A 14,322-nucleotide genomic window follows, 5' to 3' on the forward strand; every position below is an offset into this window, starting at 1 on the left:
CACACACACACACACACACACACAATATATGTACGCAAAAGCATATGTGTCCACGCACCTGAACATTCCCTGCCCTCCCCTCAGCCTCATACAGACAGAGACAGACGCTGAGAGACGTTCAATCGATTTCCTCTGCGTCTCTCGTCCACAACCAAACGTAGGACAGGTGTAACTCAAGCCCACGAATCCAGTTCTGTGATAAAAACTTGCTAAGTTCTTTACAGTAGTGTAAGAAAGTAAATATACTTTGTTACATCCCATCACTGCAGTGTATAAATATCCCTTTGCAAATATGAGGTTTACAGTCTTGCTCAAAGGCACCTCAGCAGCCTCAGACTGATCCTGTGGTTGTTGTGGAATCAGAGGCACGTCGGTTTGATGACAGGTCAACAAACAGTGAGACTGTGTGTGTGTGTCTGTGTGTGTGTTTCTGTTTGTCTCCCTCCTGTTTTCTGGGTAATAAAACTAAATCAACAGACAGAAGTGAAACAACATCGACTGGGAGAAAGAAAGAAAGCGACTGGTTTTACTGTCTGACCCACTGGACCCGAACTGCTCCTGCCTGTGTGTGTCTGTGTGTGTGTGTCTGTGTGTAGTTTTTGTACGGAAAAACAATCTTCACACACACACAGCACATTAGCTCTTGGTGGATCAGCAGAGCCAGCCAGTTTCCATATAACCTCGTGTTAAGCTAGGAAACTAACTCCATGAAGAGCCGCGGCAGCCTGGTTTTCCACTACGGGGCCGAGCAGGGGCCAAACGGGGCCGGCCAGGTTTTACACATCACCGCGGACTGAAAACAACATCACACACGAGCTGCTGCAAAGGAGACGTCTATTCATCACGTTGTGAGGACTCCGCGGAACCGTGACGCTCACATTCCGACAGGTGCCAGTTGGGATGCTACTCTGACTCGAGTCAGATTCAAGGTCGAGGGGGCAAACATTGACTTTGGCCAGTGGAGGTGGTTCAGGCATCGTGTCAGGACGCCTCCTTGACCTCCTTTCATCGGAGGAGACCCCGTACACATCCCGTTTGACAAAGGAACTCCTCCGAACACCCCAGAAGGAGCTAGAGACCGTTATGGAGAAGATGGAGGTCTGAAACCTCCTCCATCGTCCATCTTGGATCAGCAGAATCGTTTAGCTAACTGGCAAATATTCTGTTAAAACTTTAAAGCAACACTATGGAACTTTTACTGAGTGACAACCTCGACTTCAAGCTATGTAAACAAACGTCAATGCTCACACATTTACATACATCTCGTACGTTGGCACGGTTGTTAAGCGAAGCAGCCACTAGAGGGCAGCACAGAGTTAAGAGTTCCCGACAACAACAAAAATGGCGACGGTAGAAGATGTCGAGATAACACAGCCCATAAGAAAGAGATGAATTATGTCCTCACAACTCATAAAGTCTCTCCTCAAAACGTTCCACAATTGTTGAATTATATTTATTATATTATTGGCTACACTGCCCCCTCACGATTTTCTGTGGTACTGCATTGATAACGGATTTAAATCACCTTTATTTCCCCGAGCTGTGGTTAGAGAATCTATCTTTATCTGGTGCGACTCTACAAATGGCCAAAGCGACGCTCCACCTGACCTCTGGTGGAAAGACGTCGCTCTGAGCTGAAATAACAGCGGGAGAATCCAGCCTCTGTGTTGACAGTGGCAGCCAGGTCTTTATTTTCACCCGTCTGACAAAAACTCTCAATCTGTCTCTTCTATTCATTCCTCCCTCCCCCTCGTTTCGCCCTCTCTGCTTCCCCCGTTTGCCCTCCGCCAGCTCCACATTTTCCTTCCCCCTTGTTTTTCTTTCTCCGGGAAACTGCCCTCCATCTCTAAATTTAGGGGAGAAGGAGAAACAGAGACAGAGAAAACTAGAGAGAGAGAGAGATAGAAACAAACGGAGAATGGATTAAGAGAAATCTTTAACCTTTCTCTCATTTCTCTCTCACTCTTTCTTCTGTTTGTTTTCTTCTGAACAAGAACTAAGTGTGTTGTTGATAGAAGATGCTTCTCTACTTTCTCTGTGTGTGTGTGTGTGTGTGTGTGTGTGTGTGTGTGTGATGCTGTGTCTGCCTCCTGTGCTTCTGCTCATCACCAGTAGAGGGCACTGCCAATTCTAACTGAGATCCCTCAGCCCCATTTTTCCTGCCTCTTAGTTTTATCAAAACAATAATTAATCATAAAAGATGCATGAATTAAGTGTTGCGGTAAAGTTTCTATTGAAATCCTACGTTTCTATATTTCCATTCCAGCTGAGCAATGGTGTTGTGTTAGCAGCAGTACATCCATGCAGAAATCTATAAAAGCATTAATTGCATGCAAAGAAAATGTACTTATGTATACTCTGATCTTAATTTGATAAATAATTAAGTATTAAATGCAGTTATATACATATAAAAGGCTGTTTATGCAGAGTTAATGACACTGCAAGGTTGTTTAAATTGTTTCACGTATGTAAAAGGCATAAATGTACATTATACCTCTGCGATACACAACTCGAGCTCATTGTTGTGCATGTGCTATAAATCCTAATTCTGCAGCTTAGCGATAAACTCCATGTTTACAGGAGTGAGAGTACAATGTGCAAAGGGCCAATACAGCGAAACCTCACTTTACCACAGCTGTTTATTTACTTTCAACTCTGGAAAGTGATTCAAAGAGTTCAAACCACGGTCACGACTCCATTTGAGTCCGATTCAGTGGTGCTCCGGTACTAAAAGTAGAAGTTATTAAGCATCAAGTCCAGTTTCATGTTCTGCATGTGCTTTACATCTGTATTCTGCAGATTAACTTTGATACACTGGAGAGTAACATCTGAATTCTAATGGATAAAAGTTAAAAGTTAAGTGCCAATACTGCAAATGTGCACGTTAATACAGCTGTTTGGTAACTTCCACCTCTGGATACTGAAGCACTGAACTAAAGACTGCATGTTCTTCAGGCTCTTAAAGCACATGTGGACGTAAAAGACTCGGACATTAACGGTCACAGAGGAAATCCAGTAAGTGCATTAACTTCAATACGTTCAAGGATAAATCACAAGTTGAAATAATGTGAGTTTTTGCCTTTTCTTTTTTTTTAAAACAATAATCTTCATCTAAAGCTGAAACGTTTCTGATTCAACGAGAGAGAACAGGAATAAAAAACAGTTTTTATAAAAGAGAAAAAAGGAAAGATGAAGGGGCAGGGAGAGACGGGAAGAGGTGGGAGCAGAGAGAGAGAGAGAGAGAGAGAGAGAGGGAGAGAGAGAGAGAGAGAAGGAGGGAAAGGAGGGCAGAGAGAAGAATAAAGGAGTCTTTACATGTCTGTGGAACCAGCAGCTCGCAGCACTTTCACATAATTTAAGACATATGGACGTTATTAGGACGACCGGTCTGTGTGTGTGTTACTATATCAGTGTGTTTGTGTGTGTGTGTGTGTGTGTAAGAGTCTAGCAGTCTGTGCACGACAGCGTGTGTGTGTGTGTGTGTGTGTGAGTCTTTAAACCTGTGTCTTTGCGCTGCAGGCTACAGAAGACAGTCACGTTTTTGTGGTGCAGCAAAAATGACTGTTGCACCGAACAATCACACACACACACACACGCACGCACATTCACACACACACACACACATTTGGAAGGTCCCAGAGTGACACTGCATAAAAAACTGTGTTTGATTGGCAGCCAGAACATGGAGGGAGATACTGTGTGTACTTACGAGTATTGGTCTGACCTGTAGTTACCTTTCTGAGACTTGGCCTCCTGTCTGCCTGCACACACACAGACACACACAGACACACACACACACTGAGTAGCAGGGTTGAGCTACTGAAGGACCAGTGATTGTCTGTGTGTGTGTGTGTGTGTGTCTGAGTGTGTGTGTATATAGGAATAGCAAAGCAGGCAACTCACACAAATTGACCAATTATACATAATCCAGTGCAGACGGGTTAAATGGGTAAATTCACAGCGTTACACAATCCTCCTTTGGCTTAACGAATATATTTTTGCCCAATCACCTTTTCAGTCTGTGTGATTTCTATTTTTTTTCTCTTGGACATGGTCCTGACGATTCCATAAAAACACATTCGACTGGTTTTAAATCTCCTGGCGATAAATCCACAATCGAGCTGAAGTGGAAACCATTAACGCAAACGTCTGATTCGAGCTCATTGCGATAAATCCTCACGCGACTGATTCCTTCTGAACGAGAATCAGACAAGAATGAAACTCAGGCGGCTGCAGCAGGAAATGACTTAATGACGTCGTGATTAAACGATTGATAAAGTGATTAATCAAATGACCCCGATATTTAAATTTGGGGCCAATATCCAATGAATATGGAGCCTTGTTATATTATATGTAATTTTAAATACAGGAAGACGATGCTGATGATGCTCATTCGTCTAAATTTGACTCTTAGTCCAAACCATAACTAATCAAACGATTCTACTCTGACATCAACTCGTCCACCAACTCCCTCGACACAAACAAATGGAGCAAGCCCCTCTGTTTTTTTCTCTCTCAGGCTGTTCTGAGGTCAGATTCTGTGTGTAATCCTCTGTGGTCAGGGTTGGAGAGCAGGTCATGTAATCTGATCTGGGACCAGCGGCCCCAGGGTGCGGCAGCAGAGGAAATGTAGCGCTGCTAACGTCTTAGGGCGCCCTGTGATCTACACTAACCACTCCCTAACACACAGACACACACAACTTACATATTACACACACACACATATATATACCCTCGAGGTGCGTACACGTTACCAACGCGCTCTCGTGCACACGCCAGCGGCTCAGTAGACTATTGTTCATTCATTCTCAGGGCGACGGAGGGAGGGAAGTGGGGGTTTGGCGGAATGAGAGAGAGAGAGAGAGAGAGAGAAGAGGGCAAGAGAGGAGAAAGAACATGAGAGGAAAATGAGGTAGACGACAGAATAAAGAGCACGAGTGCCCAGCTGATGGTTTGGTGGCTGAGACGTCGACCTCAATAACCACATGTACCCTCCTCGCTGGCCTGGGCTCAGATCCCACTGGAAGCTGCTGCTCTTTCCTCTCAGCTTCCATCGTGTGTCGGTGAAGAGAAGCACGAACGCGTCCGTCTTCATCAACATGTTCTTCCAACGTGTGAACACTCGGAAAATACACTCTGAACGCACAAGAAAGTCACTTTCTGTGCACGTGTTCTGGTTTAGAAGCTAAAGAACCAGGAGACGCTGGATTCTTTATGAACGTCGCTTTAAAAAAAGTTTTTTATGGAGTTGCAAAATGTCGTTTGTCGTACGGTAGTTAGTACAAACAAAGTAGACACGAGTTAAAGCAACTCGATGTAACTTTTAATGAGCAACAGCGCCCTCTGCAGCCTCACGTGGGGATTATTCCGCTACCTCTGTATCCCTGCGATGAAGTGCTTTTAAACAAAATGCTGTATATTGCCCATGATCCTCTGCTTCACCATTAAATTCATTTTAAAGCTGCCGTTTTAAAAGTTTTAAAAGTCACAAAGTGTCATTAGATCATCTGCAAAGGACCAAAACGTTGAGGTCAGGAACTCAGAGCTCAGCTAAAACTCAAAGCAGCTCTTCACGTGAACTGAACCCGCGATCGACCGGCCGACTCATCATTAGACAGTATTTCTTTCGCTAATATAAAAAAATTTGCTTGTTCAAATGTTCCAGTCTCACTTCATTGAGCAGAAAATTCAAACCATGTGCACCAGTCGCTCAACTCGCTTCACAATGTGCTGCGGTGCCATCGAGATTAACGGAGGGGCCGCGTCTGCGATGGAGAAAAACCTATAACTTGCGTTTTTCGGTGAGTTCCATAAACTGAAAGACAGACTTGTATGGTCTGAGAAACTGTTTCCAAAAAAACATCCCCGAGGCAGTTGGCATTTCAGAGAAGAAGCAGCCGAGATCCTTCAGTCATTCTCTGTCCACGCTTACGCTTCGGGGGGGGGGAAAGCTCGGAAGGTTAAACGCACACAAATGTTATTTATCCAAATAAAGCTAAGTGTTAGTGACTGATTCTTATTAAAACATAATAAAAAGGCTTATTCTAGCCCGGGCTGCTCTCTCTCTCTCTCTCTCTCTCCTCTCCTGCCTTCACCACGTCTAAATCAAATCCACGACCGTTTTAAGGACAGTTTTGGGGGTTGAATCAGATGGAATGTTATTTGTCCAAACAGCACCGACAACTGGTGACTGATTCATACCAAGAAATACTACGAGCAGCCAGGAAAGACTTGACTACCCCCCCTCCCCATCTCTCTCTCTCTCTCTCTCTCTCGTTCTCTTGCTCTTTTCTGCCTGTCATTCTGGTTCTGCTGACTACAGGGGAAAACCTCCACAATGTTTAAGTCTCTGCGAGGACAGGGGAGGACGGGGGACAACGGAGGAGACGGGGGAGAATCTGTTTTTTTTATAATAAAGACAGAGCATCACACAGAAAATGAATAAGAACGGACACACCTTCTGTCGGTTTAGCTCAAAAGAGCGGTAGAGGGGGATGTACAAGAGAGGTGATGGGAAAAAGAAAGAGCACCGGGGCTGAAAGAAATATATAAGCACAATAGGATCAAATCTACTTTGTATTCTGAGGAAAAACGATAGAAAGACGATAAAGAAATGTATTCTGAGGAAAAACGATAAAAAGACGATGAAGAAACACTTGCACTCTGTGGTGGAGATAACAAACGGCTGCCGTCTGCTCACACACCCTGAGAGTCACGCTCTACAGGAGGTTTCATATCAGCGCGAGCACCTGATCCTCTGCTTCGACTTGCACTTGTTCAAACAAATCCCTGATTCCTCGTCCGCCTGCCAAGCGGTGGAATTGATGAGCATTCAAGGGAAATCACAGCGTCTGATCTTTCTCTGTGGCCGTTTGTGTCGAGAGCCGACAGCTGCAGTCACACTCTGCACATTGTCCTTGTCCTCATGCTGCCACTCTTCTGTCTCTCCAGGTGTTCGCCAAAGTGTTCAGCCATGAGGCCCTGGAGTCCTACCTCCCCAAAATCCAGCAGGTCATCCAGGAGAGCCTCCGGGTGTGGAGCTCCAATCCCGAGCCCATCAACGTCTACAGGTAAACAGGAAGGGGGACCTCATGTGGAGACGTCTGGGTGACAAAGGGAATGTTTGATTGGTATGCTTGTTTCCTGGATGCAACTGATTGGTCGTCTGTCCGCAGGGAGAGCCAGAGGCTGTCGTTCACCATGGCTGTGAGGGTGCTGCTGGGCTTCAGGGTGTCCGAGGAGGAGATGAGGCATCTGTTCTCCACGTTTCAAGACTTTGTGGACAACCTGTTCAGTCTGCCCATAGATCTGCCCTTCAGCGGCTACAGGAAGGTATGTGTGGATTCATAAAGTATCCATCTATCTATCTATCATCTCTTCTTCAAAGTCACGTTTCTACAGAGGTGTCAGTTTTATCACATCGCTCCTTATACCTTTACAAAACAATTTAAAGATCACATTATGCTCAAAGCTTTCAATATGCAATGAGGTGCTTCTTGCAACAGGGACGTCTGTCGTGCACTTACATATTCTGAACAAATTCATACAAAGCCAACCGGATGAGCGTGAGTTGTGGGTCAGTGTCAGTCAACCTTCTCTCGTGTGTGTTCCCAGGGAATCCGTGCACGAGACACGCTGCAGAAAAGCATCGAGAAGGCCATCAGGGAGAAGCCGCTGTGCTCGCAGGGGAAGGACTACAGCGACGCGCTGGACGTCCTGATGGAGAGCGCCAAAGAGAACGGCACCGAGCTCACCATGCAGGAGCTGAAGGTAACACGCCAACGCAACTACACACCTGGCGAGCCAGACGCACAAGAGAATCACGCGTGGGAGCGTTAACACATACTGTGCAGAGACTGTCGCACATATGCACACATGCTCAGTGTTTACCTAGTGAAGTGCTGCCTGAGAGAACCTGTCTGGACACGGACACAGACACACACAGACACACACACACGCACAAAAACAACAGTGATCATTATTTCTCCAAGAAATCATCTCGGGATCATAGAATGTGTGAACTAGTGACTTCTGATACACATCTTTATGTAAATGTGACAGCAGGGAAGCCGAGCTGATGCCCATAGGCAGATGTTAACAGTAAAAACACACACACACACACACACATACACACACGCACACGCACACATGGACAGGCACACCCACTATTTACCTATTAAAGTAATTCGGAGGAATTCTGTGGAAACTCAACTCTCTCTGCGTCTCGCTTGCTCACTGTGGTTTCTGGGTTAAGTCCAGGGCCAAAAATAAGTCAACACTCCCCCTGCTAGGGGTCTGAAAGAGGCCTCCTGTACACACACACTCTCTCACACACACACTCACACACACACACATATATACTGTATATAAATACACACACTAAGTGAACTGGGGAGCCCCTGTCGCTGAGGCCCAGGCTGAAGCACTCCACTGCAGTTTTTCTGACGTGCACATATAACAGACACATGTGGGCTGAGGCAGAGACGTGTTTTGACACAGACGAGGGCAAATGAGAGGTTTATAATGAGAGTCGTGCTGCCGAGCCCGGGGAGGAGGTCTCGATGTTGTTCCTGGACAAACACTTCACATTTCCAAACACAGTGCTTTTCAGGAAGTAAACGATAACATACTTTTATGTATTAAGTATTTGGTTTGGTTGTTGTTCCCAATGTTGCAACCTAAAGTTAGGCCGAGTTCCCAGGTTGTTTGCTAGAACTATTTCAAATACGACAACTGACAATTCTCTTACACGGAGGGTAACAAATCCCCTTTTATACAATTACAAAATCTATTATATTTTATTGCTATGACCTTTAAAACAGTAATAACGGCTGTAGCTGTGCATTTGGCGAATATCCACCCCCATTTTCCAGTAGACAAAACTACCATCTGGATTCAGATCTCCAGACATCAGAAGCCGAGGGAGAATCCAGTTGGCTTCACCACAAAGTGAACACAAATCAACTCATGTGCCCTCTGTGCAGACAGGCACTCAGAGGATCCTGGTGCTCACGCTAGAATTAAACTTTTAAGGGGCTTTACTCCACTCTGGTCAAATAGTGAATGGCAGAAGTGAAACTCTTCCAAAACCCCTAATGGAGAAGAGTTCAACAAATGTAAGAACATTGCGTTCGTGAAGTTAAACCATTGTTCCCTCCCCGGGGTTCAGGACCTCCAAGGGGCCATCAGGACAATGAGAACTTTCAGAATAAACAAATGCACTGATGCACCATCCCACCTCTCCATTATCCCTCAGGAGTCGACCATTGAACTGATCTTTGCTGCCTTTGCCACCACCGCCAGCGCCAGCACCTCCCTCATCATGCAGCTCCTCCGCCACCCTGCCGTCCTGGAGCGGCTGAGGGAGGAGCTGAGGACCAGGGGCCTCCTCCAGAACGGCTGCCTGTGCCCCGGGGAGCTGAGGCTGGACACCATCGTGAGCCTCAAGTACCTGGACTGTGTGATCAAGGAGGTGCTGAGACTGTACACGCCCGTGTCAGGGGCCTATCGGACCGCCATGCAAACCTTCGAGCTCGACGTGAGTGAGACTGTGGACGATACATTCATATCTCTATCACTTCTACTTCTGTGCTCCTCATGCTCAATGACGTTCTTTGCAAATTTGATGTTTTCAGCTTTGTTTCCCTCTTCAGGCTGACGACAGACTAACTGACTGGTTCTAGTCCCAAATTGGGAAAAGACCCTGCCGACCTTATAAGAAATTGTGTGGCAGTGAAAGCTCACACTTGTCTGTCGTTTGTCTCCAGGGAGTCCAGATTCCCAAAGGCTGGAGCGTGATGTACAGCATCCGGGACACCCATGACACGTCCGCGGTATTCAAAGACGTGGACGCGTTCGACCCCGACCGCTTCAGCCAGGAGCGGGGGGAGGACAAAGAGGGACGCTTCCACTACCTGCCGTTCGGAGGTGGCACCCGGTCCTGTCTGGGCAAGCAGCTCGCCACCCTCTTCCTCCGCATCCTCGCCATCGAGCTGGCCAGCACCAGCCGCTTCGAGCTGGCCACCCGGGAGTTCCCCCGCGTGGTCACGGTACCCGTGGTCCACCCGGTCGACGGGCTGAAGGTCAAGTTCTACGGCCTGGACTCCAACCAGAACGAAATCATGGCCAAGACAGAAGAGCTGCTGGGAGCAACAGTTTGAAGGGCGGCGAGTTGACGAGTGGGCGCGGGGTGGGAGGGGGGGGTGAGTGATCGATGAGATCTTGAGGGAGAAGTTGGAAAGAAGGAAAGAAGGAATTTCAGAGTTATATTTTCTTCTCCACCTTTTTTCGGCCGAGTTGGAGGTTTTCTTTTTTCAGACTAAAAGAAAAGCAGAGGTCTTTGTCTCTCGTTACAGCTGAAGATGAGGATCGGGACTTCCCTCTGAGAAAGGAAGGAGCTGCCAAAAAAAAGTTATCAATTATGCTCTATTCTGTGTATTTTTTTAAATAAATATACAAACAAAATGTATGTACAAAAAAAGCTATGTAATATAATTTGAGAAGAGAATGTGGGTAGTGCACAAAGGGAGAGAGAGAGAGAGAGAAGTACGGTGGAGTAAGAGAAGACGGTCGTGGGAGGACGGAGAGATGGATGAAACAGGGTATAGGATGAGAGAAAATTATGTTTTAGCATTTTTGCTTGTGCTTAATCAAAATCAATGAACCGCTTCAGTTGTATCTTGCAGGGTAAAATGTGGATCTATAGACTGAAAGTTCAAGTTCGAGTCCAAGTCGGTTAATTCTCCGGTCAGACTTCTTCATGGTGCCACCGAGATCCAACTGGACTGGAAAAAAAGGTGTTTTCTTATCAAAGTCAAAAATCAAATTTGTCTACTAGCTTCCAAGATGGCATCTAACGGGTCACAGCACATTGGGAAGCAGGTTGTTAACAGCGAGTCGAGCTAATGAGGATTTATCATCAGTTCAGGCAGTGGAGGAAACGGCTGTGCCTAGAAGGGTGAGGTAGGAGAGATCGTGGCTGAATGACTTTAGCGGCAGAACACACAACATTCAATGCAAGTGGCAATTTGTTGTTCAACGATTGTTGCCTGCTGGTTTCTCACAAACTCACCTAACGCATGAAGGGTGAGAAACCACAGAACTTTTATTTATGGGCTCTTACTGAGGAGTGCAGTTAGGTTTGCAGTAAAGAGGAGAAGAGGGTGGTCTTCTTACATTTTGGACGAAATACAAACTGCACTCATAAGAAACTGCAAACCCATAATTCCACATTGGAAATTCTACCTTGAACTTTGGGTTTTTCCTCATTATCTCCTGTGAGAACGTTAAATCACTTTCTTCCTCGTCTCTGCAACACAAAGGTTTCCAATCTGTGTTGACTCAAAACGTCGCCCTTATATATATATATATATATATATGAAGCATATCCAAGTAGCCTTGGTGGTGTGTGAACTCAGGTGCTGAGTAGACGTAGTGGTGAATCATGAATAAACCGTTGCTTTGTGATATGTAACTCTGAATGACTGCACATAAAAACACTATCCCTTCCTCACTGTTGTAGTTTCTGAGCTGGACCAGTTACTTTCTTTTTTTGGAAAAACTACTTCTACTTTGCTTCCTGTTCACAACAAACATATCAGGGGTTTCCTTCTCTTCCACTCCATGTATCTGCGTCTTTCAACCATTCCGCTTTGGGTGCAAACAGAATAAAACCTGCAGGAATTCCCAATATGCATCGGGCAAGATAGAAGCAGCCGAGTCCAGGTCAAACAGTAATAAGGTCCAGGCCTGCTTCGAAAACTCTCTGAACCGGGGCTTTGATTTATAAAGTCCACGTCCAAGTTCTGTCCAAGGTTGTCCTTCCAAACCAGAGGCGGAGAGGAAGGTGGCGCTGGACGGGAGTTGACCTACACACATGCTGCTTGAGTGTTGCCTTGTCCTTCTGTGTCTGTTTACGTGTCCTTACTTTCGGTCGTTTTTTAAAGTTCTGTGGAGAAGGTGACGTTCTGTCTTGCTGCTCCTCCTCCAATCAACGCTAAGAATGCAAAAAAGCAAAATGAGTTCCACGGTTTGAGCGACTTTATTAGCTGAAAGAGATTTTTATTGTTTGAGGTGATTGCACAATCAGGACTCTCGGCGCTCCGTGTGCACCGGTAACGGAGAGAGGACGTTTTCCTTCCTGTTTCCCCGTGTGTGGGAAACTTCAGCCGAACTCTGGGACTCGTCGGCGGAACTCGTCGGACTTTCTGGAATCCGCCGACAGAGTTCGAAAAAAGATGGACCAATGGGGTTTCAGGGGAGGGCAGGGCCAAGCTACGAGGGCTTTTCCTATTGGACGATGTCGTCCAATAGCATTCCAGATGGATTCTGCCTGTGCCAGACATTGTTCACTCTTTCTACCAACTACACCACTGATCTCTTCACGATAAAAATATGAAAATCGAGTTTTTTTGCTGCTTTTCTTGTGTATATTTTCTAATTGAGAGTTCTAGATTGCAATAGTTTGTATCAATGAAATTTGGCATTTCTTTCCCTTTATATACATATATATATATACACACATATATATATGTATGTAGTAGCTGATTAAAATATTTGCATTTTGTGAAAACTGAGAGAGCATTTATAGGTTATATGTATATTAATTTGTACAAGGTTCCTTTCTTTAGCAAGCCATGGGGAAAATCAGCTATTTACGTCTACTAATCTAACCTATTAATGTTATTGTATGATTAATATTGTTGTTATAAGATATTTGAAATGCTATTTTTTATTCTATTAAAGATTTTAGAGTTTTTAGCCTAAATAAGAAGTTCTTTGGTAAATATTGGATGTATTTAGAACGTTATGTATTTTCAGTTATATTGTAAACAGTGTTTAAAATGTTAATATTGTCGATTTGATTACTGTAATAATTATTATTTGTTTTGTTATTCAGACTCATTATCGCTGCATTTTATTTGATATTAATTATGGAAAACAGAAAGCACTTGCGAGGTATGTCTATTTTTTAAGTGCCATGCGACTACACCCCCCCCCCCACCTGTCTTATGTCTGTACAGAAAAATTCTTTTTACATGAAACAAAAGTTCATCTAGTTTAAATATGAATGTCTTGTTCTTCTTTCCTTCTTTCCTTTTTGTTACCGTGGTTGTTAAATGTACTCCTGTAATAAACTATAAAGTGAAACGATATCTGAACAGTCGAGTCTTCTTCATCTAGCGAGAAACTGTAGAACACATATAACCAATTCATGGGTGGTCTTAAAGACACAGGAGCTGAGAGACAGTTTGAGACAGAGGCTGAAAAGAGGAGCTGCAGCAAAGGAAAGTCTGAGGAAAGATTGTTTTCTAAATCTGAGAGCTTGTGAACATTTTAAAGTTATATCACCGATTAAAATTATGAATAAAAGCTGAATACGTCTTCTAAGAACAACCAGAGAACCAAGATGCTTCCAGAATCGCTGAAGCATGAATAAATACTGAAAGGATGAACACAACTTTGTGTGTTTTTAATGAAACGACTGCACAAATGCAAATATATGTATCCACATCAAGACAAATCCAGCGTGCAAATCAAAGAGATGGCCGGTCGCCTGCTAACAGGCCGCACACGGAGAGCACCAACATGTAAATCAGGACGATCAGAAAGCTTGTGGACGGGGAGCAAGTGGGACCAGATGCCGGCCGTCCGTTTAAATAACCTGTTAATGGCAGAAAGTACACTTTCATAATACAGCGTCCCGTGGAGATGACTGTTATCTCTGTCATCAGAGCGTCTCCACCGCAGTTTCATGACTACTGCACATCAGAGGAGAGAGTCAGCAAAAACAAAAATTTTGTTTAAGAAAGAACAGTCGGCTTTAATAAAGAGAGAGAAACCGCCGGTGAGGAGCTGAAACACAACTCAGCGAAAACAGGACGAGCTCAAAGCAAAGTTTGTCATCTGCTAATTTCAGAAATACACAAAACGACAATGTTTTTCAAATCCACGATGCCAGAGTTTTCTTACAAAGTCATTCTTCTAATACAGTTATATATAATATATAATCATATCAGGTAATAAAACTGGAGCCATGTCTGGATGTGTGATTTTCTGGCTCCTGTCCTACGATGTGAGTTTGAGCTTCTCTGATTTACCTCAAGTCAACAAACCCTGGTTCAAAGAATCAGTGTTAAACCGAAGGGGACGAGTCCAAGTTGAGTCTTAGACGATACAAGATAAAGAAAGTTTAACTATAAAATGTAAAACTTTGGCAGCAAAACTATTTACAACACATTAATGACCATATTTATCATCATATGGTGGAAATGGCGTCACTCTGAAGTCAGTTATGTATTAACTTCTGCAGCCAATAAGAAG

The 14,322-nt window shown here is 44.6% G+C and overlaps 1 protein-coding gene across 2 annotated transcripts in view; it reads left to right on the forward strand.

The window, feature by feature from the left end:
- The window catches only part of LOC128429770 (cytochrome P450 26B1), a 30,511-nt gene extending 17,359 nt beyond the window's left edge, over positions 1 to 13,152 (forward strand). For both annotated transcript variants that reach the window (XM_053415553.1, XM_053415554.1), the window contains 5 exons: positions 6,952 to 7,070; positions 7,176 to 7,332; positions 7,615 to 7,770; positions 9,257 to 9,538; positions 9,768 to 13,152. In XM_053415553.1, the coding sequence (XP_053271528.1) occupies positions 6,952 to 7,070; positions 7,176 to 7,332; positions 7,615 to 7,770; positions 9,257 to 9,538; positions 9,768 to 10,160 (1,107 nt within the window). In that variant the 3' untranslated portion in view covers positions 10,161 to 13,152. The remainder of the gene's footprint in view (positions 1 to 6,951; positions 7,071 to 7,175; positions 7,333 to 7,614; positions 7,771 to 9,256; positions 9,539 to 9,767) is intronic.
- Positions 13,153 to 14,322: the final 1,170 nt, after the last annotated feature.

The sequence above is a fragment of the Pleuronectes platessa genome, chromosome 23 (genome assembly GCF_947347685.1).
Source record: "Pleuronectes platessa chromosome 23, fPlePla1.1, whole genome shotgun sequence".
Classification (NCBI taxonomy): Eukaryota; Metazoa; Chordata; class Actinopteri; order Pleuronectiformes; family Pleuronectidae; genus Pleuronectes; species Pleuronectes platessa.